The sequence below is a fragment of the Vanessa cardui genome, chromosome 7, assembly GCF_905220365.1.
Source record: "Vanessa cardui chromosome 7, ilVanCard2.1, whole genome shotgun sequence".
Taxonomy (NCBI): domain Eukaryota; kingdom Metazoa; phylum Arthropoda; class Insecta; order Lepidoptera; family Nymphalidae; genus Vanessa; species Vanessa cardui.
The window spans coordinates 5,247,618-5,273,697 of record NC_061129.1 but is presented as its reverse complement, the minus strand read 5'-3'; the positions used below and the strand labels follow the sequence as shown (position 1 = coordinate 5,273,697).

General features: G+C 31.8%; 2 protein-coding genes across 3 annotated transcripts; both read right to left on the bottom strand.

The window, feature by feature from the left end:
- Nucleotides 1–59: 59 nt before the first annotated feature.
- On the bottom strand, nt 60–14,842 carry LOC124531349. Of its 2 annotated transcripts, XM_047105884.1 has the most exons (6): nt 14,632–14,842; nt 14,209–14,318; nt 5,702–5,852; nt 4,862–5,053; nt 4,439–4,639; nt 60–282 (listed from the first exon to the last, which is right to left on the bottom strand). In XM_047105884.1, the coding sequence occupies exons 1-6, from the start codon at nt 14,695–14,697 to the stop codon at nt 226–228; spliced, it is 777 nt and encodes a 258-aa protein (XP_046961840.1). In that variant the 5' UTR covers nt 14,698–14,842; the 3' UTR covers nt 60–225. The 2 variants fall into 2 exon arrangements, with proteins under 2 accessions (XP_046961840.1, XP_046961841.1); XM_047105885.1 differs by lacking the exons at nt 14,209–14,318; nt 14,632–14,842 and adding an exon at nt 12,381–13,227.
- A 2,423-nt stretch (nt 14,843–17,265) lies between these two features.
- Nucleotides 17,266–25,626, bottom strand: LOC124531261 (sodium- and chloride-dependent glycine transporter 2-like). The gene is made up of 12 exons (XM_047105764.1): nt 25,503–25,626; nt 24,813–24,944; nt 23,808–23,962; nt 23,670–23,734; nt 22,699–22,831; nt 22,464–22,598; nt 21,877–21,980; nt 21,444–21,681; nt 21,169–21,297; nt 18,458–18,658; nt 17,778–17,906; nt 17,266–17,439 (listed from the first exon to the last, which is right to left on the bottom strand). The coding sequence occupies exons 1-12, from the start codon at nt 25,624–25,626 to the stop codon at nt 17,305–17,307; spliced, it is 1,680 nt and encodes a 559-aa protein (XP_046961720.1). The 3' UTR covers nt 17,266–17,304.
- Between the last annotated feature and the right edge of the window lie 454 nt (nt 25,627–26,080).

The window sequence follows — 26,080 nt, the reverse complement described above, 5'->3', positions numbered from 1 at the left end:
TGATAAAGAGTAAGAGTTTAGCGAAAAAACCTTGAATGATATCTAAATTAAAAACAAGCTATAATTGTACCAGTTTTATTAGGAAATATAAACTGTTTTTAACAGCACTATCAAAATGACTTTCTACTTAACAATATTGACATATATTTTTAAAACAATACGAATTAAAAAAAACACGTAAATTAATAAAATTAAGTAACAACTTTTCACTTAAAATATACCATTTTAAAGACGTTTTGTTCCAATTATTTTATCTGCTAATGCGTATAGCTCCTCCACTGTCTGCAAGAAAAATAGAGAAAAATTTAATTTGAATTTGTACGTTAGACACGGTATTTCACATTTTAGCTAAAGTTTAAACACGTGATCATGATTTTTTTATTTTATTAAATGTTGACCGAATATTAAGGTCCATGAATGAAACATTTAAGAAATATTTTTATAATATCTCTAATGAAATTTAAATATAAAAGTTATGGATTGGCAATTATAAAAAGAGCACTTGCTAAATATTATGTGTCATTAACACCGTTCATATTATATAACTTCTCTCTTATTTTTAATAGGGCTCTTTACTTAACCTTTATTCTAAGCGAATCACAGATTATATAATTGTTAGGTACATAGATTGAGATAAATTTACCTGATCAAGTAATACAATATATTTTTGTAATTAACAAAATTGGTTCTCTGAATTTTTAAAATATTATAATATTTTAATAAACAACTTGTGGACATGCAAAAATAAAATATTTTATCATACAAGATCTTTAGGGAATCCACTGAGTAGCAGTGTTCGTACACTTCAGTATGAGGTCAAGAATATCTTATGTTATACAAGAAGTACTTGAAAAGTATGCCTTCAGCTATAACGCAAAAAAAATTACACTTTTTCAGTGTCAAGGACACTTGTAACGAATGTTATTCTACACCATTTTCATAGAAAAAACGTTATTATTTTAGCATTTGTATATTTTAAATGAGTAATAATAAATATCGAAATTTGTCGTCTTAGCGATTACTATAATTGATATATTTTTTTGTTTCTTTGTAGGCATAATTTATATCAGTACTCTTTGTTCATCAGCTCTGTTTCTGCAACAGATAAGTAAGTAACAAACAAACACAGGGAATATACGTACTTATTTATGATAATTATAACTACAAAAGCGGGAAATAACAACTATTTATTATATTATTATATGTGTATGGGATAATGTGGACGTGTTAATTTTTTTATTTATTAAGGTTAACATTTATGTAATCTATAGTTTTTAAAATTATCGTTGAAGGAGACAAAAAGATACTCATATATATTTTTATTACAGTATTTAGTTCTAAAGGACTACTACTACTTCCAAGTAAAATTTATCTACTAATGACGGCGCGCCCAGTCACGATATGTATGAACTCGTCACAAATGACAATTTAGTACATTCTAATAAAAAAAAAATCAATACCAAAATATACTTTATTCAACTGGGCTTTTTCAAGCTTTTTTGAATCGTCATATAACAATTAAGTGAAGCTACCACCGGTTCGGAAAGTAGATCCTACTTGAGAAGAACCGGTAAGAAACTCAGTAGTTACTCTATTTCAACATTTAAAAAAAAATACAGTCATGTTAGTTAATACAATTATTTAAATTAATATATCCTGCCTGGAAGTCAACAGGTATTAATTCCACGCTTTTTTATCATCTACATAATCTTGTACTTGTGTTTACCAATGCATTTTTTATTTATAAACGATTTGAATTTACGAGACGGCAAAGTTAAAAATGTCTGCGGAATTTTATTATAGAAATGGATTCATTATCATGAAAATTTATATCATCAAACTGAAATCTGTGTCGCGCTACTTATTTCATAAATATTTTTCTAACTTATTCATTATGACGACATATTTTATGACGTATTCAATTAATTTTATTAAATAACGTGTGATTTAAATTATACGCAGCAATATAAATACATATATGTATATATATACATTTAGAAGATTCCTGTATCCATACGACTGGCTAGAACAAATAAAAAAAACAAAAGTGCGCGAAAGATATTGGGGCGACTTGTAATTTGGTAAAAAAAGTATACAGTGTTTTATTTAAGACTTGTAAGCTTAACTGAGTAATTGGTTAACTTCTATGATTTGGTGATTTATTTATGTTACGATAAATTAATTTCAAAGATGAATATTATTTGGTTTGATAGTATATTTTTTTTAATCAATTTCACTAAAATTTTCACTTGTAAGCTAAATTACTAAATATATAAATATGTATATATTGGTGTTGCAATAGGCATACGTGACTAACAGGTTTGTTTTAAAGAAAAGTCAAATGTCATAGAATGATAAGATCAGGGTATTCGTATCAATAAAGTAGATTAGGATAATTATTATTCGAGTAATAACTAGTTGAAATGTAAACATAATGATAGATTATTCTAAATTGTTGTTTAAACGATTACTCTTTATATTAAAATTTCAAGGCAGAATTCGTTCTTATATCATTTAACTCAATTGCTTAACATATCTCAAGCTTTTGTAGGGACTTGTGTTATTATCACAATTATTTTGATGCATGTAATCCTTTACACGGAGTAGATAATAATACTATAAGGATATCCGACGCAGATGCTACGCATACAAATCTAATCGAATACATACATAAGTCTCATAAAAACGTACAATTTTTAAGCATTCAGACATGTTTATAATTAAACTAATAGCCTGATAAGTAATAGTCCATGAATGGAAACCACAATTCGGAAAACGAATGTCCAGAACCAGAATTACTGAGGACTTACACTCGCGAATGTTTGAAAACTATTCTTCATTTTATTATTATATATAACATTTCGTTGCCATCTTAGTCTAATATCGACAAATATAGAGTTAAGGAAAATTAAATAAACTCTAAAACAATTGTAGCGCGTAAATATAAAAACAAAAATTTCAATAATGTAAATTATTATAGTTTAAGAAACTATAATAATTTATACATACATATATCCTTCTTTCAGTTTTATGTATATTAGAACTTTTCAAAATAAGACCAAGTTGTAAATTGAGGGATTTATTAGATGCTATCCTCATCAGGGTCATCGGCATCGGGTCACTTTGGCGGTACGAATATACGAATTTAATACTTAAAGTTTAAATTGATATGATAGTTGGACTTTGATGTGCCAAAATATTCAAACGTGATATTTAGTATTTCTTGGAATGCCTACTTCTTATTATTATTCACTTATTTTCATTTGTAATATTTAGCCGTTTTGAATATTGGAGACAAACTGATATCTGCTTAGTCTACAGTCTACACAACCATTTTATTGTGTCTAGACAGTAAAATGGTTGTTGTAGCCAGGTTATACTATTCTAAAAACATAGGAAAAAATGATTTAAATCATTTTATTAATTTATTAGATTAAATTTTATTTATTTGGATAGAAAATTGTCAAGTTTATATATTTTTTTACATAATATTGAAATTGTTAGTTGTACAGTGATGGTTACAATATGTGTTATTACGAAAAACGCGTTTAACAATATAAAGTAATTCTGGCAACGTGTTTGTAAAACAATTATGTATCTACCTTTTTTTAATTTTGCGTACATAATGAACGTCGATGAACCGTACATTTTTTAAGCCACGAAAGAAAGAGATAACAGTTTTATAAATTTAAAAATTACATTTTGATAAATTTTGATATGTAAGGTGATTATTGTATTTTTTTAAGTAACAGAATATCTATTGGCAATAATTATAATACGTACATATTTTAATGTTGTATTTTTTTAATAAAGTAGAAATCCAAGAAGTCCCAGAAATGTCCATAATTGTGTAAATTAATTAAATTCATAAAAAAGATAGACGTAACAATACCTTAAATATACAATTTTTCATCGTTTCTCACATTATTTAATAACACTAGATCACGTATGACTTCAACGTAAAGTAAAACGTATGCAGTTCGTATAGTTCACTACACGGGTGTAATTCTATGGATGATCATAGAATGTTTAAAGTTTATCTAAATAACTTGAGATTCAGAGTCCAAAGGGTCAGCCTAAGCTGGTGTTTATCTGGTTCGTACCGGTTTGACACGAGCCTATGTTACATGTTTTCATTTGAATAAAATGATCTATACTTATTATCAGTTGAATATATTAGAAACGGTGCATATTAAATTAACTTTCGTATTTTGTCTGACCATCGTACAAGTCCCTTAACCATTCGTTTTAACTATTGTTTTTTTTTATATTTTTGTTTCGTATTCGTATAAGCTTTACTTTGGTCTCATCCCAAAAAAAGTTTAAATATTATGCCTATAATTATTTATTGTATATTTTGTTATATAAAATGCAAATTTAACAAAAAAATCTCAACGAAATCTTAAACTATAGAATCTTAATAAATGGAGGTTCTCACCGTAAGGCTTTTTAGTGTTTTGACATCATTGGTTTCATATTTGAGTACAGCAAATTGGTCGTCTGTGAACCGAAAGCCCTTTTCTATATCGGCTCGTTTGAGTTCGTCTAACTCCTCAGCGCACTTGTGAAGCAACTGTTCTGGTGTTAACTGCTCATTTTCTTCACTTGCGACTTCCGCTTCGGCTTCTTCGTCAACCGTCTACCGTAATAATGGTAAATAATTAAAAGTGAATTCAGTCATTTTTTTTCATGTTGAGAACGGATTACGTATTAATAAACAATTACTGAGCGAAAGGTTAAAAAAATCGCAAAAAAATTGTAGTTAAATTTTTCCAAAACTGTCATGTTAAAAACTGGTTCCGTATGAAGTGATTTTATTATATATTTATGTTATTGTAAAGTATGAGGGTGAGTTTCCTACCTGATCAAATTTTTGTGATGCTTTTAACTTTCTGTAGTAAGCATCAGCTCGTTTCTTTGCGGCTCTTGCAACTTCCTTATTCACCATTCGCCAAAATACAAACACAGGATGGTGGAAGAGCTCGGGTGGACATTCTTTTAGTGGTGTCTTACCAACCAGGATAAGACGTTTCAATCTTTCCATTTCGTCAAGCTAAAAAAATCATACGTAATAGCAATTTTAATTTATTTTTTCCTCCATTAGTAATACATTGTTTATTAATTATATGTAATATTGATTCGAGAGTTTCTAGACTCGACTTTTCTCTAGGTTACAGAAGATCACAATTTATCTTTCAATAGCAAACACACTTACATGTGTAAATCGTATTAAACACGTGACAATGTATTCACGAAGATATAATACAGTTGCGCTCTATTAAGTCTTTGATTTAACCACTAATGTGTTTTAGTGTTAATATTGGTTTTAGTTTGTTATTAGTTTGTTGGTATTAGTTTGTTGTATTTTTTTTCATTTTTTTTATGGTATAGGTTGACGGACGAGCATATAGGCCACCTGATGGTAAGTGGTCACAATCACCCATAGACACAATGACGCTGTAAGAATTATTAACTATTCCTTACATCGTCAATGTGCCATCAACCTCGGGAATTAAGATGTTATGTCCCTTGTGCCTGTGGTTACACTGGCTCACTCACCCTTCAGACCGGAACACAACAATACTGAGTACTGTTATTTGGCGGTGTAATTAGTTTATTTGCGAAAATACATTTTTTAGGCGGAATTTACAAATTGGAAAACATTACATACAACAAAATACATACAAGTAAATGTACTCACCACTCTGGAGGAGATCCTCTTGTTGAGGTTTTCCTCGTTAACGGCTCGAATTCTCTCTTCCAATTCAGTCATGTAGGTTTTGTCGGTAAGCCGAACGAGATTCGAGCCCATATGCTTCTCGAGGCGGGCCCGGACATGTGGATGAGTAAAACTGAAAAGAACAAGAGTCCCAATTAAGAAACACGTAGTTATTTATTTTACCTGCAAATTTTCCACTAAAATAATTTCAAATGTTGAACTTATTGACAGTGTTTATAAGTCAAATATATGTTGTTACTTAAATTATTCTATTTATTCCTTAAATCACACATACTGAACACGTTAATGAAGTTTTTTATTAAACATTTTTTACACTTTTGTAGTTTAACTCACCATGCAGATTGTAAATTTTTGGGACTCGTTTTGAACGAAAATGTTTCTATTTTTTCTTAAAGAGCGAATCCACTGGTAAAACGTCCCTGACGTAAAGTATTAGTAGTTTTGACGCTGGGCGCCCGTGTCATAGTTGAGACCTTTATCACGGCAAGCGGGAAGGCTGGCACGGTATGGCACGGCGCCCACCGATACCACATGTACACATTTTCATGTAACGTGGTGTTTATACTTGACTGTCGATAGTTTTGATTGGGCGGCTCTAATTGGATTTTAGTAAGGGTGAAATACAGACTATTAGGGTCTAAGAATTGCTTAATACCTCAGAAAAGTTGTTAAATATTATTAATATTTATATCAAACAAGTATGTACGTTTTAAATAAAGCTCTGAATATATTGTGACAAATTACAAAAAATATTGAATTTCGCATTGTATAAGTAGTCATTGTTTAGTAATGATTATTTGATTGTTTTAGATTTCGAAAATATAATAATTGTAACAACTGAAGTATATCCTCTAATATTCATATTTTTGATAATGAATTTGTATTTAAGAAATATGTATATGTGTTTCAAGTCTGCCTACTTCTTTAGGTTTCGTGACAAAACGTTTTTGAGAATTGTCATACATGGCTTCGGAATTAATGTTTGAGTATTTGGCAGCGACTACTATCCAAAATTGAGTATATCATCGCTTTGGGTTCTCCATTGAATATCAAAATTTCTTTTCTATAATGAATATGAACTATTAGCTAGCCAATGATATTTGTTAAAAAACATAATATTTTATCGATTCAATATTTAAAACATCTAACCCATTAATAAGAAGCATTATTTTTTACTTAAATGATATGGTCTTTATATGATACCTACGTATACATATTGGAAAACAACATTATCATTTTAATAATATTTTGTTAACCTGTTAATATTTACGTAAGTTCAGGTCCCCTGCTAAAATTAGCTTTAAAATCGGGACCAACTATGTCATTATCTGTTTTAATTACCGATAAAGATACCGTGACGAAATAGTGACACATAAAAACTGTCTACACGCAACGATAGTTGCCGGTTAGGTTACTATTATTGGTGCTTAAAAGGGTTCACTTGTAATTGTGTGTACTGAGCCTTTATCGCCACGAGGCGGGTAGGTAAATTTAGGGCGTAGGCGGTGTCATTGATAACATGTAGAACTTTGAACGTAATAGATATCACTTAAAAAATACAATATCATTCTAAATATTAAATTACTTTATATAATCATGTCATACATGAGATTTTACGTATAACGAATCTGAAAACGACTGAATAATATATTTATTCAATTCTTAGTTTTAGGCTTTTAGTTGTGTCTATGGGCTAGTAGATAGTAGTGCCTATAGTTATAATTTAAAAATTTGGTTATTATGAGGTTAATCATTTATTAATAGTTTAGCTTTGAAAAGTTTCTATTAATTTTATCGTACACGTACACCACGCAAGAAAATAATTAGTTGCAACACACTTATTAAATGAACCCGTAAATGTCAAGCATGGCCCCCCGTTGAACTTCATGTTATCAAATTTTATGGATCGCGGTTATCGTAGACCTGTGCGAATTATTTATATAACTTTACTTTTTTGTTATCTTTATGCATTATGTTTAAATTCATCTTGACAAATTGAAGTGCGAGTTTTAAAGCAGCCTACTTATATATTAATACTCTGATATGTCTAAGTATATAAATAAATCAGAAATTACTAATCTGCATTACCACGATAGAAACCTCAGTAAACGGACTAGTTCCATATATTAAAATTGTTAAAGGACAAACATCTAACCAATCACACTTTTATAAAACTAGATTTTAGATTCGGAACCCATATTCTATTGCGTTGAAAATATTTTCCATTAAAAGCAGAATCTGTTATTTTATTTACGATTTGACCGTTTTGTATTGATAGTGTACAAAGAAGTTTAAATTTAAAGTTGTTTTTATAATGTCAGGTGTAATTATTCTTATATCTTTGCTGTTACTATGCTACGGTATCGCGTTGTTTGTTGGATAAATATATAATTTGCTACTGGTAAAGTTTTTCATTTATCAAACTTTGAAGCGTACTTTAAGGTAATGTTCGCGAAAGTTCTGAAACTAATGATCGCTACATTTTCAATTCTATCAAGAACATTTAGCGAATACTAGTTGTATTTTTTAGTTTCCATTATTTTTAATAATATTTTATGTGTTTCCTTGGAAAATAAATTTTACGTATGAGATGCGTAGTTACAGTGGCATCTTTGCAAGATTAGACATAACATATCAATACTAATATTTTATTTAGTGATTCATTAAGTCATGATTGATGCCTAATTTTGGCCTGATATATCCGTCTTGCATGTTATGTTTAAAATTGAAGAATTACTTTCAAACATAACTTGTACAATAATTTATGTTAAAATTTAGTGACTAGGTGATATTAATTAAAATACCTTTAAAATAAATTATTTGATACAAAAGGCAGATGTGTAGTAAGATGATTAAACTGTTCTCTAGCCGTGGCGTCGTTTAGAAATGGTACTTTAATAGTATCTGAGTATACGTTAACTTACTCTATACTATATAGAAATAAATAAACAAAAGGGTTTATAGACTCTGAACTTATTATTCTTCAATGGGCAACATATTCAATATGAGCGACTAGTTTTACCTTGATGCCCTATCTCACACTGATTCTTACTAGGGTAGGATAGGGCATCCGCCCACCGCATAATTTAAAATTTTATAGTCAATAGTGGTCATTCGCATTCGAGGATATCCCAAAATAATCTATGATGCGGTAACAGCTCTAACGCGCTTAATGGAGACGTCCTCTTCCAGAGCATCCAAAACACGATATCTCCGAGTGATTGAAGCGTTAAAGTCATAACCTAAAGCGAAGAATTGAACTTGCGATTAACGCAGGTCTACTCAAGGTTGTTTTTACGATACCTATTCAAGATCGATGTGCCACCACGTCAGCGTAAACTGGGTACGCGACATGATACCCGTATATCCCACGTAAGGCATAGCTGAGAAATCTTAGGCCTGATATAGGTATAACATTGTCTTTTTGGAAGCAAACAAAGAGGCATATATAATACTCTTTATTGCACTGAGAAATTTTACATGGTAATTTTACACATGAAATTATTGTTCACAATGGCGGGCTTATTTCTAAAAGAAATTTCTTCCAGCCAACCCACAGCTGTAAGAGATAGTGTTATATAGCAGGTATAAATAGTGCGACATTAGATACTCTTAGTAATATTATATAAAACATCTAAATTAATATGAAAGCTATAAATTGTCATAAAGTAAATATTTTCCCTGTAATTAAGGGAGTACGTTAGAAGACTGACAGGCCGCGGCAATATTATGATTAATTACAATATTTGTATAAACCTGCTGGTTACAGGACAGCCATGGATATATTTGATTTAGGTTTTATATTGCATTGATATTGCAGTAATAATAGCCTTAACAAATAAATACCGTCAACATATTTTTTTAAATTATTCCCTATGAATAAACAAACCATTTAATATGTATAATAAACCAAAAATGATTAGTGAACAAAACATTTAAAATCTGAAATGAACCATGCGTATTTATTAATAAGTAAACACGCTGTTTTTTTATTTTAATAATGATGTAAATCAATAATAAATTACATTAATTTCTTTCGATTACCTCATTCAATTGTTTGACCTTGTTGCAAATTTCTGTCAAGACATATCACTCCATTGTTTGTAAACGTACATATTATTATGAACAAATATTATGTATACTCCCGACGACATTGGGTTATCGGTTATATTAATATATGTTATTGCAAATTTTGTTGGTATGTAATTTGGCTAGTATATCATAAGCATGGCGCAATTTCTTGGCTGAAAAATTTATTCTCGCTAAAAGCCATATTCAGGATGAAACTGTAAAGGTAGTTGTTTTTGGAAATAAAAGTTCTACAAAAAATTTACAACGAATTTCTAAAATATATACATTGGGGTTAAAATATTCAGTCAGCAATAAAATTGCAATAAGTCCAAACTATTTTTCGCTTTTCGATACTAATTTTCACACGGTCTTCATTAGTAGATAGAATTAGATATAGGATATAGGATAGGATTAGGAGGATATAGGTTAGGAGGATTCGTGTAAATGACAATGACTCTTGAAGATGTTGAAAAAAATTATGGCTCTTTGGAGCTTTATTGACATGCGTCAGCTTTATTGTCTTCTTATTTTACACGTACGAAGTCGGGTAAGGTAGCTGGTAATAAATAAAATTTAATATTTATATTATAATTGTCCTGTGTGCATTTTTTAACTACACATTCGATTGTTATAAAAATTTAGCGAGTGGTTGTGCGTAAGACTACGAAGGTTCCTGATCTAAGAAACAATATTTAGCTTGTGATGTTTGTTTTATTCTACTCATGCGAAACGCAGAAGGATAGCAAGATATATGATATTAGAATCGTTGAAATTGTAAATTCGACGAGAATACTCTTCCTTACACTGTATATTCCTTATCATAAACATCAAGCAAGTCACGCAAGTGTGGAGTCCCGGACTGTTTACACATTGTATCCGAAATTACACATTACGTCACGTTTTTCTACACGTCATTAATTTGACGCCAGAGTTTACAACGCTGTCATATAAATACGACCCGATTATGCGAGACTCGAAGAATGCTCCTTCGAAATTTCAACTATGAAATCTCGCCTGAATCACGAGCAATAAATAGCGCGCATTTTTATGGGCCGTTACTTTTATGCAGAAGTGTTTTCATGAATTACAGCTGGAAAAGACAGGAAGTGGAAGGCGAGGATACTTTTAAGTAATTCTATATTTAAAAGAATAAAACAAAATAAGAAAAGACCCTAAAATATCAGTTTTAGATTCATATGGTTCATATTTCTGTTTATAAAATGTTATAAACAAACAAAGCCTATATTAAAAATATATAACGTGTTAACACTCATATACATACATAAATTTAAATAATAGCATGACAAGAAATTCACTCGAACTCACGAATTTGTTAATTATATCACAAAAACACTAATTACAAAAAAAAATTGTTTACTGGCTTGCATAATATATATCAATATACATTGCACGCATAAATAAAATAAGCAATACGATAAAAGATTTTAACTGATTCGGCTGAATAAGTATCTTCGACCGAATATGTGAGTCACATCAATCAATAAGCCAGTAGAGTGAAAAAGAGTGAATCACTTATTTAATTGTAAATGTATACAAAAAGAAACATCAATTTCTATCCCCGTTTAAAAACATATATCAAATATATCACTATCAATAGAAACATTTAGAAAATCAGTAGCCAGTTAAACTGTCGGTAGTAAAACTGAAAAGCTGTGATATTTTTAAAGTCATAAAACGCACGTCTCAGACTTTAAAGCTTCTTAAATACTCCGGTCTATTTACTGCGTTAGCATCACTTTCGGGGAAGTTTACACATAGTTATATTTGTACCGTCTTCATTGTGGTGGTTTGATTTGAAGATATATATAAAAACGTACATACTCATCGTTTCCATTAAGCATTTTAAAATATCCGAATCGACGGAACAAAGTATCGATTGGATTTGTTGATTACTCATCGACGTGGATGTGTGTATATCGACTTATTAATGATGATTAAAGTATCAATATAAATATATGTTTTCATTAGGACTATGCATTACTTTATACGGTACTTCAAAAACAAAATTTTCAATATTTTTTATAAATATGAGCCAATTTACACAATATTTCGTAAAAATAATACGTATCTTACAGTTATCATCTTAGCCGGCGAGGCCAATCATTTCGCGAAATATTTGTTACAAAATGTAGGTATATATTAAATTGCGGATGACGCAAAACGTTACGTTCATAGTTATTATCTCGGAAGTACTTCATACCACAACAATACACGCCTTTATAGAGTAAAACTTCAGATCTTAGAAATTTCATAACGGATTTACATCTGTTTTGAAACTGAAGCGTTCACAGCAGCGCTTAAACTTTTACAGGTATTATTTACTTCATATTTTATGAACAATAGAAGTCAGGCCACACATAAAATTGTTTCTAATGTTTACATGCACTCGTTAAGTCAATGTTTTTTTACTTTATGATTATCTCAATTGTACGGTGTAATAATTAAAACATAACTAAACAAGAAGTGCGTTACTTTGTGAGTTTCAAAGTACGTTAAATGCAAAGGGCTGTTGTGTGTTTTATGCTTTACTAAATTAATTGGGAGGCACCTGAACGCTGATTTTGTTCTTGGAGATTCGATGAGTAATATAGAATCATCACAGTCGCCTGTTGATTTGCGCCGGCCGCGATCTGCTAGCAGTTCGATGGTGGTCCAGAAGGAGCCTTCCGAAGCGTTCGACGACGACCGCTGCATGATTGGTATTGCTGTGCTACTGCATGTTGCTTCCCTCGCGATCTAAGGTGCAATGACTGTGGCACCATTACCGCCGCCAAGAGGCAACCACCTCAACACCCCCTTGCACCCCACGTGTCACACGCGAACATTAATCTCACGCCCCGAAACCTATCATATTCTCCCCTCTTTCATTCATCGACAGCATATTTAAATAGGGGTTAATACGATTCACTCTATTAACTTTCGAAATATTGGATTTTTTGTGAATATTTTTGTGTACGTTTTTGTTTGTTTATTTTCATTAAAATAGTTGTAATAATATTTGAAAATAATGTGGTAATGTTTACAAAACAGTAATAAATGAATAACCATTAAACGAAACGAGTTGACATGTAGTAGTTATGTAAGAAATAAAAATTGTTTGTCCAGCAACGTAACGTAACAGCACGGGACTCTGCCCAGTGCGTCAATTTTTTTAGTTCAAAGGTTCGACCGAGGAGTGACCCAGATGGCGCCAACGTCGCCAGCCCCGACCGGGTCAGCTGATACTAAGGCCTTGTATCACGAAAATAATCCAAACAAACTTTTAATTTATTACTCGCTGCCATGTATTTACGACTACTCATTACCAGGATTATTGTTTTCGAATGGACCTGTATAATGGACATCTAATTTATTATAAACTCGTCGAGGAAAACTCCCATATGTTATAGTGCATTAAATTTTGTATGAAACAGTCGTTTGCCTACGATTTTCTTCTTCCTAAAATGAAGTCATAAAGAAGATATAACCCTTTTCATTTATGAAAAAAAAACTATTATATACTAAATTTGCTATGAATGCTAGAATATTTACTAACGCTGTTACTGTTTTTTTAATCTTACTGTTTCCGTAAGGTGTACGTTCTCCACAACCGATATAATCTTTTATGATTCAATTTTTTTTATACACCTATTCAATGTGATTGAAGAGAGCAAAGCTGAGAACTTAATACGTAAAGTAAATATCGTAAAGATTATTAATTATTATTTTTAAGGATAATTATTTTAACAGTCGAGCAAGAAATATTTTAAAAATAAAATTTTCGTGCGTTTTCGTTCCGAAACTACGATGGTTTTGCCAATATTTAATGGCCTAGTTCAGCTCATTGTTTAGTTATACGCTTGAACTCAAAACGAAAAACAAAGTTTATTATTAAAAAAATCTGATTATTGTATGCTATCAGCAGCTTGGTAGTCAATTGATATCGCGAAGCTAAAAATATTTTTGTGGAATACATGTGTCTAGTGATAGGCAGTCACGTTTTTATTACGATATTTTTATCTAGAATGGTCAAGTTATAAAAAACGCGAGGTCAACACATCAAACCTATTTTTCAATAATTTAAAACCAAAGTTAAAAGCAATATAGTTAAAGGTACATCTTTTACATGTACATCAAAATCGTTAAACGTACATATATAATATATTCATGTTTTTACAACAATTGAAACTTATTGGATCTTTTTCTAATTTTAGTAGTTAATTTTCTTTTTAAAGGGCTTTTATGTATCCTTATTTACAGTTAAAGTTTTTTGTTCTTTCGAAATACTAAATGAGGGTCCTACAATAGATCAGAAGATCGAAAATATGATTATTTTATACAGTTTAATCTGTTGTATCTAATAGTGGTATTTGTAATGCATATAATTGATAACTTACGCATATTGTATGATTTTTGCCTGCCACCATCTTGGTAAATTAGGTAACTGAAATCTTTTCATTTTTTTTCTTCCAGTTTCTCCCTCGCCGACCTCATATTCTCCTTCCACCTGTTAGTCAAATAATTTGTCATTTATCCACGATTTTTTAATTTTTCTAGGTAATCAAATCAATATCGAGGAGTCGTCAGTGTCAGTTTGAAACATTTTATACGGGATTATAAGATTATTTTGAATATTATGTGGTAATATTTTATTGTGTGCTAATTATAATAATTTCAAAATATTAAGTCTAGTAACCTGAATTATTTTCTTTGTCGTGTGATGTAATCATTGAATGACAATAGTGCATACTATGTTAACATACATACTAGATTTAGTTTTATTTATTTCTATTTGTTTTTAAATACTAATGACTCATTACCTGTATTTTAACTCTCTTGTCTTTATCATCGCCCTGAGGGTTATCGGCATTTTTTGTGTCACCCATTTTAACTATTTAGCTTTCAAATATACGGAGAATTTTGCTTAATAAAATAAAATATTAGCTAAAGCTAAAATATTAGTTAAAACTATTCTACATAGTGTATTTTTTTATTTTCACGAAAATTTTGATTCAAAACATTAAAATGAAAAATGTATGTGTCACTGTAATTTGGAAACGTCATTTTTTTTAATTTTTGTAATTGGTAGGTACAATACAGCCAGTACCTATGAATAACTTAAATATTTGAAAAAAATATATGCTAGTCAAAAGTATTTAAAAACTATGTCAAATTAAGATTTTTACGTTAAAGGTTGAAGTTAATCTTATAATTCTTTTAGTTATTTATTAGAAACTTTATTTACCCTCCGGATCCGCAGTATATTTGTTTAAATCTTGAATTAATTACATTTAAATAAATTCTTTTTGAGAAGAGGTGCCCTTTTTTTCGTATATACAAGTACGTATATCCTAGACTTGTTCATGATGAGAGTTAAATTTCTTGTAGTAGTGTGCTAACGATATTTTGTAAAATGCAATGCATGCAATTTATCCCTATTTGAGTACCTAAATAGGATGTTAGTACGACTTCTTACTTTAAGCTTATGCCGCGAAATGATTGATGAAAATATTTATTAATTTAAATGACGTTTTCTTAAGAAAATGACGAATATGAACTTTCCCAAGATAAGATAATTATTACTGAATCATTCTTATTAATTTTTGCGTGTTTGTTATGCGTTCTTGCTCGTATTATTCTAGAAAAGCGTTAATTGACTTGTGACTTTTTAATGGTCAAATTCACGCCACTCATCCTACATTCACTGATCCGTTTATGAGAAACTTGCTGTCTGCCGTGACTTTGCTCGTGTTTTAGGGGGTTGGTTGACATTTGTTGGGCAAAAGACGTAGCATATGCATATTACATATAATATAAAACCGATTACTCCCGATTTACACGACCAATAGAAATAGCTCCCTATCGCGCCATTCGACGCTATTCGTCGCTATAGATTCTCACGTCAGTTCAACCCGAGAAAACAACTGCATGTAAATCGACGAAATTCGGATGTGATCGATTTTACGAATTTTGCCGATGCTACATCTAAGTTGTGTCGTACTATACTTCCTTGAAGTTCAAGTTTGCTTCACACCAAATTTCGACAACAACAACAACAACAGCCTGTAAATTCCCACTGCTGGGCTAAAATCATCGGTTCATATGTACACGTTCTAACCACTGGGCCATCTCGACTCAAATTTCAACAAATTCGGTTCAATGGTTTGGTCGTGAGAGAAAGAGTGACGGACAGACAGACAGACAGACCGACAGAGATACTTTCACATTTATAATATTTAATAAATAAAGAAATCACTGCATAGTGTAAAACAAACAAGTAGACCGGGAAGCATTTTTGTGGAACAAATCGTTCGACACTCGTTATTTTTCCGACGCGTTTGATTAAAGCCCACGCGACTGGGCCGCCGGTGCGAGCGCTATGACCATCATTTTCCTTTTTGCCTTTACGTGATTAGACCCCTGAAGAACCGCCATACTGGTACAAATGATCAAATATTTTGTCATTATCATCTCCGGCTAGCTTCCTGATCTCTGTCTTTCGCACTCAGCACGTGTTTTAAGAGATTATTTGTCAGTTATTGTATACACAAAGCCTTTATAAAGTATAGCATATGTTTAATTATAATGTATAAGCTATATTATTGCATAATTCATTAAAATTCCCTTGGTACTTTTTGCGTAAAAGAGTCGTTAACAGTTATACATATAAACGGCTTTATAGTAATCTACTTCGTGTACATATACAAGTTATGATGTATTTGATATAGACTCAAGTCACACACGCGCATTACAAGGTAGTAAGTACTGTAAAGAACCATTAATTACAAAAAACTTCTTACATCATCATCATTACACAGTATAAAACAAAGTATAATATCATAAAAGTAAGGAACAGCTTGTAAATTTCCCACTGCTGGGATAAGGCGTCCTCTTCCATTAAAGAGAGGCTTGGAATATATTCCACCACGCTGTTCCAATGCGTGTTGGTGGAATGCACATGTGGCAGAATTTCGATGAAATTAGACACATGCAGGTTTCCTCATGATGTTTTCCTTCACCGCCGAGCACGAGATAAATTATAAATACGAATTAAGCACATATATACATGTATTGGTGCTTGCCTGGGTTTTGAAACCGCAATTATCGGTTAAGATGCAAGCGTTCTAACCACTGGGCTATCTCAGCTCAAGTATATATCATAATCTTTAAAATCACACAACGGATTTTGATGCCTTTTTTTTAATAGATGGATTGATTCAAGGCGACGGTTTATATGCACAATAGATGTAGTAGAGAAACACAAATAATTTTCTTTTTTAGTTTCAAAAATGATGTCGTACGACGTGGCGGTTTGTGTTGTTTTGTTAATGTCTGAAAAACTGTGAACGTTGTAAGACATTGTGGTATATTCCAAATCAGCATTGCACCCGTGCGAAGCCGGGCGCGGGTCTCTAGTACGCAATAAAACTAAATTAATTTTCACCAGTGTATTTAAAACTTGCAGATACAGATCTATTAACAAACATTATATTTCATGCGTTATTTCTAGTTAGTTTCATAGATGTCTTGGATGTGTTGTGCTCGTTATGGTAACTTTTCCATCGCTCTCGTATCTCAGGTTCAACTGGACCCCAATCACTACTCGCTTTACAGCTTTCTTGTAATCTCTGAAAAGTTGAATTAATTAAAAAAGTTGAAATCATTAAACAGCTCATTCTAAAAACGTCATTATTTAAATTTCCAAGAGCATAAAGCGGTTACTATGCTTTAAGATTGTATTAACAATGTTCTAAGAGAAGTAGTTTCTTTAAGAGTGTTATAAAAATTGTTACTGTCTTATTGAAAAAAAGGAAAGTCACATGTAAGGTATGTGTCAGGCAAACAAAGTATTTACTAGCTATTTCTCATTAGAGGAAAAAAATGTTGTTAGGATACTTTGTATACAACGACTGGTTTTGTTAGGAACTTATTGCTATAATATATATTATCGTAATCTCTTAAAGACCTGTTTAAAGGATCCTTTTGCCATATAAAGTGTTTTAGCCGCGTGAATCGGAACGCAAATAACAGATACAAGTGCTACGCCCCAACCGGCCCAGCCTGAGGCGTCCCGTAGAGAGTACGTTGCTATTATCTGTAAAAAATATTTTTAAGGTACAATGTACAAAGGTTTGTCACTGAACTGCAGACTACCTAAGGATATACGGGAAGAAATTGTAATAAAATTGAAATAATTATTAGAAGCTTAGATAAATTTATTTTTAATCTTTTATGTATACAAAAAACATACCTAGTTTTACATTTGTTTTATTGGTACACACAACTTCTAAAATCCAATAAAAAAAAATGTAACTCTATACATTTAATGTAGTAAAAAAACACGCTTAAGTCTAAGATAATCAAGCATATTTGAAATTAAATTGGTATTTGATTTTATGTTAAGTCAATCGTTTTTATAGATGATCCCCACCTGTAGAGGGATTCTGTAAGAAGAAAGTCGAAACTCACTGTAGAACACGAGCGTCAAATGTCAGAATATTCTATGCGTCATTGACTATAATAACAATAAAATAGGATACGCGTATAAAAATGAAGACGTAAGTCATAGACGTAACATGAATTACAAATTCGCACTGCTGTAGGACAAAACTTAATTTTTCATTAATTTTTATTATAAATTCTTACCAGAAGTAACACCGGTATGATGTATCTCCATAAAATTATCCACATGGGCAATAAAGGTCTGCCTGTCATAAACAGAACATCGATTGCTAACTTTTTGGGTCCATAGGTGTAAACGGCACCTATGAGCTCCAGACCGCATACAACGGGTACACACGCTATCGCTACATGAGCGTCTAGAAGCCCAATTATGTGCAAGCCGCCCTGCAATTGAGAACAAAATTCTATCAGCTATTTTTGTGATAATACTTGTTCTATTTTTACAAATTTGTTCGCAATTTTAGTATACATAGATATTTGCGATTTACTTGATAAAACATTACAGCTTTGTGCAAGTCCGGTTGGGTAGGAACCATCATTAGATAGTCGACTGCCTTAGTAATTTTATACGTATTTTTGTATTTCGGTTTGAAGTTTGAGCGAGCAAGCGTAACTATAGATACATTGACATTACCTATTAATACCCATATCTTCCACCAAAGATTGGTGATAAAAGAAATAGTTAATATTTCTTACAGCGCCAAAATCTATTGGTTGTGGTTGTCAGTTAACATTTAAGCCATTTGCTTCTCTGCTTATCTATATCTTAGAAAAAGGAAATGAGCAAAAATTGGCAACATAAAACCAGACTTAGCCTTTAAATAAAAATATTTTTATTGTATCTACATCTATATCGTAACCGTAGTATCGTTATAAATAGAGTGTCGAGTTGAGATACACTTAAAGTTTTGGAAATGATTAATGAAAACAATCGTAACTCCAAATATCACCATAAAATATACACAAAAGTGAAAATTGATCGTTTTAAATCGTTTCCAATTTATAACGATGGAATCGAATTGGTAGGCTGATTGATCGCATGCACGTGAAATGACAGTCGATCGATGATTTTATTCCATCTATAAATGGAAACCCGACTAACCGTATTGGCAGAACTGATACACGCCTTTGATTCGTCAAAGTGAGAAAAAAAAAATGTAATAAAAGCCGTGTTCATCGACAGGCTGAGATGCATAAACAAAAAAAGGAAAATGTCAATGCTGGAAACAAATGAGTAAAAATGCTGTAAAGTAATAATTTATTTAAAAAAATATATTCATTTTAAATAGATTGTTTTTGCATATAATCATTTACTAGGTGGTAGGGCTTTGTGAAAGCCCGTCTGGGTAGGTACCACCCACTCATCAGTTTATTCATAGTAAACAATCTGTGAACAGTTTTACACTATCCATCCAACTATCTACAAAGGCATGCAAATATGCATCTATAGTCGTTACTATAAACAGTTCCACCCCATAGCGTGAATAAGGCCATTCACCCTTACCGGAAACAAAAACAGAAACTTTACGATACCAATAAAACAGCGAATTGTTAAATTTGTATTGCTTAACGATTAAATCATTCACAGTGGGTGTTATAATAACGTAATAATGTTTGTTATGTTTAAATTAAAGCGAAATTATTACAAGGAAAGAATAAATTACGAAAATTTATTTATAAATGTGAGTAACATTTTTGATTAACATGATATAATGCAGTAATGTAAACTATTATATTGTTGCTAAGATTGTATACGCGGTAATATTGGAAAGTCCGATTTGCACTACGAAATCCTTTTATGATAATGACGCTTTAGTTACGTATTATAACTACATCGACTAGATTGTCTAAATGTGCTGGTACTCGCACTGTGTACCCACAGTCACACACAGGCTTGTGTATGCATCGCATGAAAGACAAAGGTAGTACCTACTCATATGACTTTTTTTACAAGTAGACAGACTTAAAATTCGGTTACGTGACGGAAAGTCATTCGGTAGTCACATCTGCCCATAGACAATGGCGCTGTGAAGATAAAACATCCCTGGGAATTAAGGAGCTAAGATGGCTCAGTGGTTAGAACGCGTGCATCTTAACCGACGATTGCGGGTTCAAACCCAAGCAAGCACCACTATATATATGTGCTTAATTGTGTTTATAATTCATCTCGTGCTCGGCGGTGAAGGAAAACATCGTGAGGAAACCTGCATGTGTCTAATTTCATCGGAATTCTGCCAAATGTGCATTCCATCAATTCGCATTGGAACAACGTGGTGGAATATGTTCCAAACCATCTCCATAATGGTAGAGGAACCCTTGTCTCAGCGGTGGGAAATTTACAGGCTGTTACTTTACTTTAGGGATTAAGAAGTTACGTTTCTCATGTCTAGTAAGTATGCTGGGTCACTTACTCCTCAAACTAAAACACAATGCTACAAATAAATACAAGTTATTGCTGTTTAGCGGTAAACAAATGTGAAAATGCGTGCAAATGCATGAAATAAAGTGAATCGTAACAGCAGATCATGGTTACAAATTTGGGCGAATACGTATTTCACGTACTTAATTCATGTTCAAAATTATTCATCTTCAGATTATTTTTAAATTTTCGAATTATTATTAATTGTCTGTAATAAAACATAACTGGGGTAACGTTTTGTTTTATCTTAGACAGAGATAAACATTCAAAGTCAAATTTAGTGTTTTTTTACACGGTATGTTTCAAATTAAATTAAGTTTTAATACTCAATACAATTTATATGCAAATGTATTAAGTTTAGAACACGTTCTTACAAAATATGTTTAGCAATCTGAAGCAGATTTTTGATTGGTATATTTTTGTATGCTATTGTGTAAATATTCTTATTTATAAATATTACTCAATTTCGACGAACCTCAGTATTGCAGATGATTGAAAGACTAAACAAGATCAAACACGTCAGGAACGTGACAAGCTTTTTACGTTTACGCAGATGCGTAAACTCGTCCAAGAGGCCGGCGATGATCGATTCAATTGTTACAAACTGTAAACAGAAATTTAGATTAACATACAGAAAGTCTCTTCCGGTTTCGAATTAGGCATACAAAAAGTTACTTATGTTAATATATATATATATATAAAGTTGCTATTGCATTGAACGAAATAACATTGTACTAACTATAGACTTACCATGCTATCAACACCGAGAAAGAACAACATCACAAAGAATGTAATGGCCCAGAAGTTAGGTGCAGGCATCATGGACACAGCGGTGGGGTAAGTGATAAAAGCTAATCCGGGGCCAGCTGAGGCTACTTGCCCTACTGGAACGCCCGCACGCTCTGCAGCAAATCCAAGAACGGAGAATACGACGAATCCCGCCCAGATGCTTGTCCCGCTATTCACAAGCGGAATTATTATCGAAGATCTAGAAAATAAGCAATTTCATTGATAAATTTTTATGAAAGTTATTTTATAGTAAAAAATATTATAATACTGTCTTAAGATTTGGAATGCAAATGTGAACTTACACGCGCTGACGTATACGTCCAAAGATTTTTATTGTAAAAATTTTAGTAATTTCAAAATAGGAAGTTGATAAAATATAGATACGTAAACAAACCGTAAATTATCATAGTGAAATCTGTTGAAACTTGCCATGCTGACAAGTCCACCCCAGCCGGGACCGAGAGAGTAGAATATCTGAGTTGCTGCATCAGCCCAAACCTTTGTGAATTTATTAAATATATATTTTAACAAATAAACAGAAGAATAAGAAATAAAAGTCAGATCACTTATCTGCTTCTAGTGTAGTTAGTTTTTTAAGAACTTTACTTTGAACTTCCTGTTTTTTTCTTAAAAATCTCACTTTTATTCAACCATAACGTTTAAACTTGGCGTATTACATAAACCTATACGACTATTATTTCAATGACGGTGATCGTTTTCAGTATTAAATGATAAGAATTAGAACTCAGCAGAAAAGAGATTGTGTTTTTTTTTACCTACCCTATACGTAATGTATGACGCATATGTGTTTTTTTTGTACACAAGTATATTATACGAATTTTTAATCAAGATTGTTAGAAAATAGTATTTTTTATGACAAAATAAAGAATTTTCTTGGTGATAGTGATTAAGTATAATGTTCTTCTCTATAACAGGATAATTTATTTTTAGGTTAAGTCAGTGATTAATGTTTCAAAATACCTTCGGTTTCGTTAATTGGTTCCAATCCGGAAGAACAAAGTAGAGTATACCCTGCCAAGCGCCTGGCAACGTTATACCACGAATGAATAAGGCACAAAGCACTACATACGGAAATATAACTGTGAAGTACACGATCTGTGGACATAAATAGGATTACGAGAAGTCCAATTTTAGGAAAAGACTGTCGTTGGCAATATTCCAATAAAAGTTATTCCAAGATTCCTTGCAACGTTACCTTTCCAACGCTTTTAACTCCATTACAAATGCAGAGATATACAATGACCCAGCAGATCACATTGCACCAGAATATAGGCCATACTATGCCTCCGACATGGGTAATGCCTGATGACATGTTCAATAAGCGTATGCTGTAAATTAAATTTTATTAATAATTCATTGATTGCTATAGATTATTACAAAGATTGTGCTTCTATCTTTGGGAACTAAGATGTTATGTCCCTTGTCTTAACAAAATAATACAGAGAGTGAGCTGAGATGGCCCAGTGGTTAGAACGCGTGCATCTTAACCGATGATTACGGGTCCAAACCCAGGCAAGCACCACTATATATATATCATGCTGGGCGGTGAAGGAAAACATCGTGAGGAAACCTGCATGTGTCTAATTTCAACAAAATTCTGCCAAATGTGCATTCCACCAACCCGCATTGGAACAGCGAGGTGAAATATGTTCCAAACCCTCTCCTTAATGGAAGGCCTTAGCCCAGCAGTGGGTAATTAACAGGCTTTACTTTACTTTTACGAATAGTTACGGTTTTGGCGGAAGAATATGTGCCGAATGGATGGCAACCTACCTACCCAGATGCATTTGCACAATGACCAAGTAAATTCTTAAGATTGATTCAGTAGATTACACGTGATTAATGCTTGTTTACTTTTTGAATTCTTAAGAGTGCTGTAAGATATCCTTTAAGGGATATCTTGGTATTGATATGCCTCCAAGAGATTTTACCCAACAACAACAGCCTGTATATTCCCACTGCTGGGCTAAAGGCCTCCTCTCCCTTTTGAGGAGAAGGTTTTTGGAACATATTCCACCACGCTGCTCCAATGCGGGTTGGTGGAAGATTGAGTGGAGATTTTACCCATTGCATTAATACTTATTAATTTTAAAATACATCTAAGATTTTTCTAAGATTTAAGTAAACAAAATATATTGAAAAATAATTATTATCCAAATATCTTACTGAAAGAATTCATCTTCTGGCGTAGTGACTGATCTGTTCGCTATTAAAGTATAGTTTCCAGTTATCTGTAAATATATAAGGAATATAATAACATAGCAACTATAAACATATTCTGTAAACAATATTTCCTAAATATACCTCTAGACACTTTTCAGTGTTCCAAGAATTACCACAACTTTGCCAAGGCAACGGCGAACTGAAGGAATGATATATGTATAATATTGGATACGACATTATTGACGCGAAGTAGATTATAGCTATTACGTTTAAAATTACCGCAGCGTAGCCTGCTCCTGTAAATATTTAAATGATAATATTATATAAGGAAATTCATGCGAAACTTTATAGATGAAAATTATTTGATTTGCTTTTATAAAGTAAATGTAAGTTTTTATTCTCTTGAATACTTGATCTAACGACTGGCTTATAAAGGGGCAGATTGGAATATTTGGAAATCAAGTTTCTGTATTTAAATCTTGGGTCGAACTAAAATAATTTATGGTGATTTTTACGAGTAGCAGCGTCTCTGAGTCTGTATTTTGCTAATGAGTCTGGGTTTTGGTTTTTCAATGCCGAAAATTGAGTCGAAATGTACATATGTAAAGCTGTTGATCCTGCGTCTAATCTCGTTTCGGTTGAGTCGGATTTTAGTCCTATCAGATTATGATAGTGATGGAATAAAGAAGGCACTTGACAGTACACCAAAACAAAATAGTTGTGTACTGAATTGTGTCCTGCGCAGCAGGTTACTATAATCCGTCAGTCTATTTTGAGTATATCCCCCGGATGATAAAGAGGATATCACCATCATCTTTCGAATCATTGAATAAAACAATAAATGAAGATTTATTGTGGTCGATGTTGTTGATATTGAGATATTTGTTAATAACCTTTGTTTTCGATAAATTTGTTTGTGTATATATTTACAGGCAAAAGATACAGCAATTTACCTTTTTCGAAATAAAAAGATATAGTACCTTTTTTCACCTGTTCATGTTTTTTTTTTTATAGTTATTTGCTAATTTTAGTGTTATCAATAAAAAAAATTAAAAAAGCTTCGAAACATACAATAATGTTCTCATTGTAATTTCAATACCGTTAACACGATCGAATTTGCAAATAAAGTATAAAGTAAAAAAATACCTTTGAATAAGGGATTTATGTTGAATACTGAAATGCATCCTGCGCTCGCAAATTGCCCCAGGAAAGTCTCTAAATAAACAAGTGGAATACCACATGTTACAAGAGTCAGTAAGTATGGGATGAGGAATGCGCCTGAAATATTATAATTGTAAATAAGTACATGCAGGTTATTACTATAGGTTTAATAAATCAACATATAAACTTTACCATATTTTAAATTTATTTTGTAATTATTATGTAAGAGATTTTTGAGAGAAAAATGTAGAGAGGTCCTTAAAAATAGTGATTAGTTTTGCTTTAAATAATTGTTTTTTGTTTTGTTGTATTTTATAAATTCAAATATAATTCCTTCATGTGGTTTTGTTATTTAATTCAACTATTTTCTTTTCAAAAATAGTAGTCGTCATCAGTAGATATCAAATTATACATTTTTTATAAAGATGTATTTATTATTACTAATATGTTTAAGTTTTATTTATATTGATCGTGTAAATAATTTTTAAGCGTACAAATATTGTAAATTTAAAGATTCTGTAGTATATAATCTAGTATAGTATCTTCAATAAGAATGGGATGTACTTATTGTAGGTAGAATATTAGGAGTAGGTATAGATATACCGCCTTTTTATACTTATATATATTATTTTAAATTTTCTAAATACTTTACACTGGAGCTTTCAAAAAACTTACCTCCTCCATTTCTATAACACAAGTAAGGAAACCTCCACAGGTTTCCTATGCCGACAGCATACCCCAGACATGATAACAAGTACTCAAGCTGGCTACCCCAGCGTTCGTGCGCTGCTCCCGCCATCCAAAACAAACTAAACTATATATGGCCCTAACAAGATCTGGTCGATTGTTCGAATTGAGGATATGTCCATTTATCTATTTAAAATATCAATTCTGAAGATAAAATTGAATCGTTGTCAGTGAACTTAGAGCTGAAGATTGCCAAACCGCTTCGAACTCGGAAACAAAAACATTATACTCGTCAGCCTAAAGGTTTGTCCGAAATACTTTAGTATTTAGCAGAGACAAAAACATTCCACGAATTATATGCCCAGAACTATTACAATACACAAATATTTGATTTATTGTCTATGTGTTTAAACAGTATGAACACGTACTGAGTACATACTGGAATACCAATGATGAAAGAAAGATGCAATATCAATAGCAATAACGTCAAATTAATGGCAACGAGACTGCCATCATTCAGCTCAACAACTATCAAACGGATTTTTACACGGACGAAGCTTTAGCTT

Excerpts from the sequence above, each read along its gene's own strand:
- LOC124531349 (XM_047105884.1), bottom strand. The coding sequence starts at position 14,697 with ATGGGTGACACAAAAAATGCCGATAACCCTCAGGGCGATGATAAAGAC. Across the intron at positions 4,640-4,861 it reads CATCACAAAAATTTGATCAG|ACGGTTGACGAAGAAGCCGA; the intron begins GTAGGAAACTCA and ends TTATTACGGTAG. Across the intron at positions 283-4,438 it reads AAACACTAAAAAGCCTTACG|ACAGTGGAGGAGCTATACGC; the intron begins GTGAGAACCTCC and ends TTTTTCTTGCAG.
- LOC124531261 (XM_047105764.1), bottom strand. The coding sequence starts at position 25,626 with ATGGCGGGAGCAGCGCACGAACGCTGGGGTAGCCAGCTTGAGTACTTG. Across the intron at positions 22,832-23,669 it reads CCAGAAGATGAATTCTTTCA|CATACGCTTATTGAACATGT; the intron begins GTAAGATATTTG and ends TTTAATTTACAG. Across the intron at positions 21,298-21,443 it reads TTCTCGGTGTTGATAGCATG|TTTGTAACAATTGAATCGAT; the intron begins GTAAGTCTATAG and ends TTCTGTTTACAG.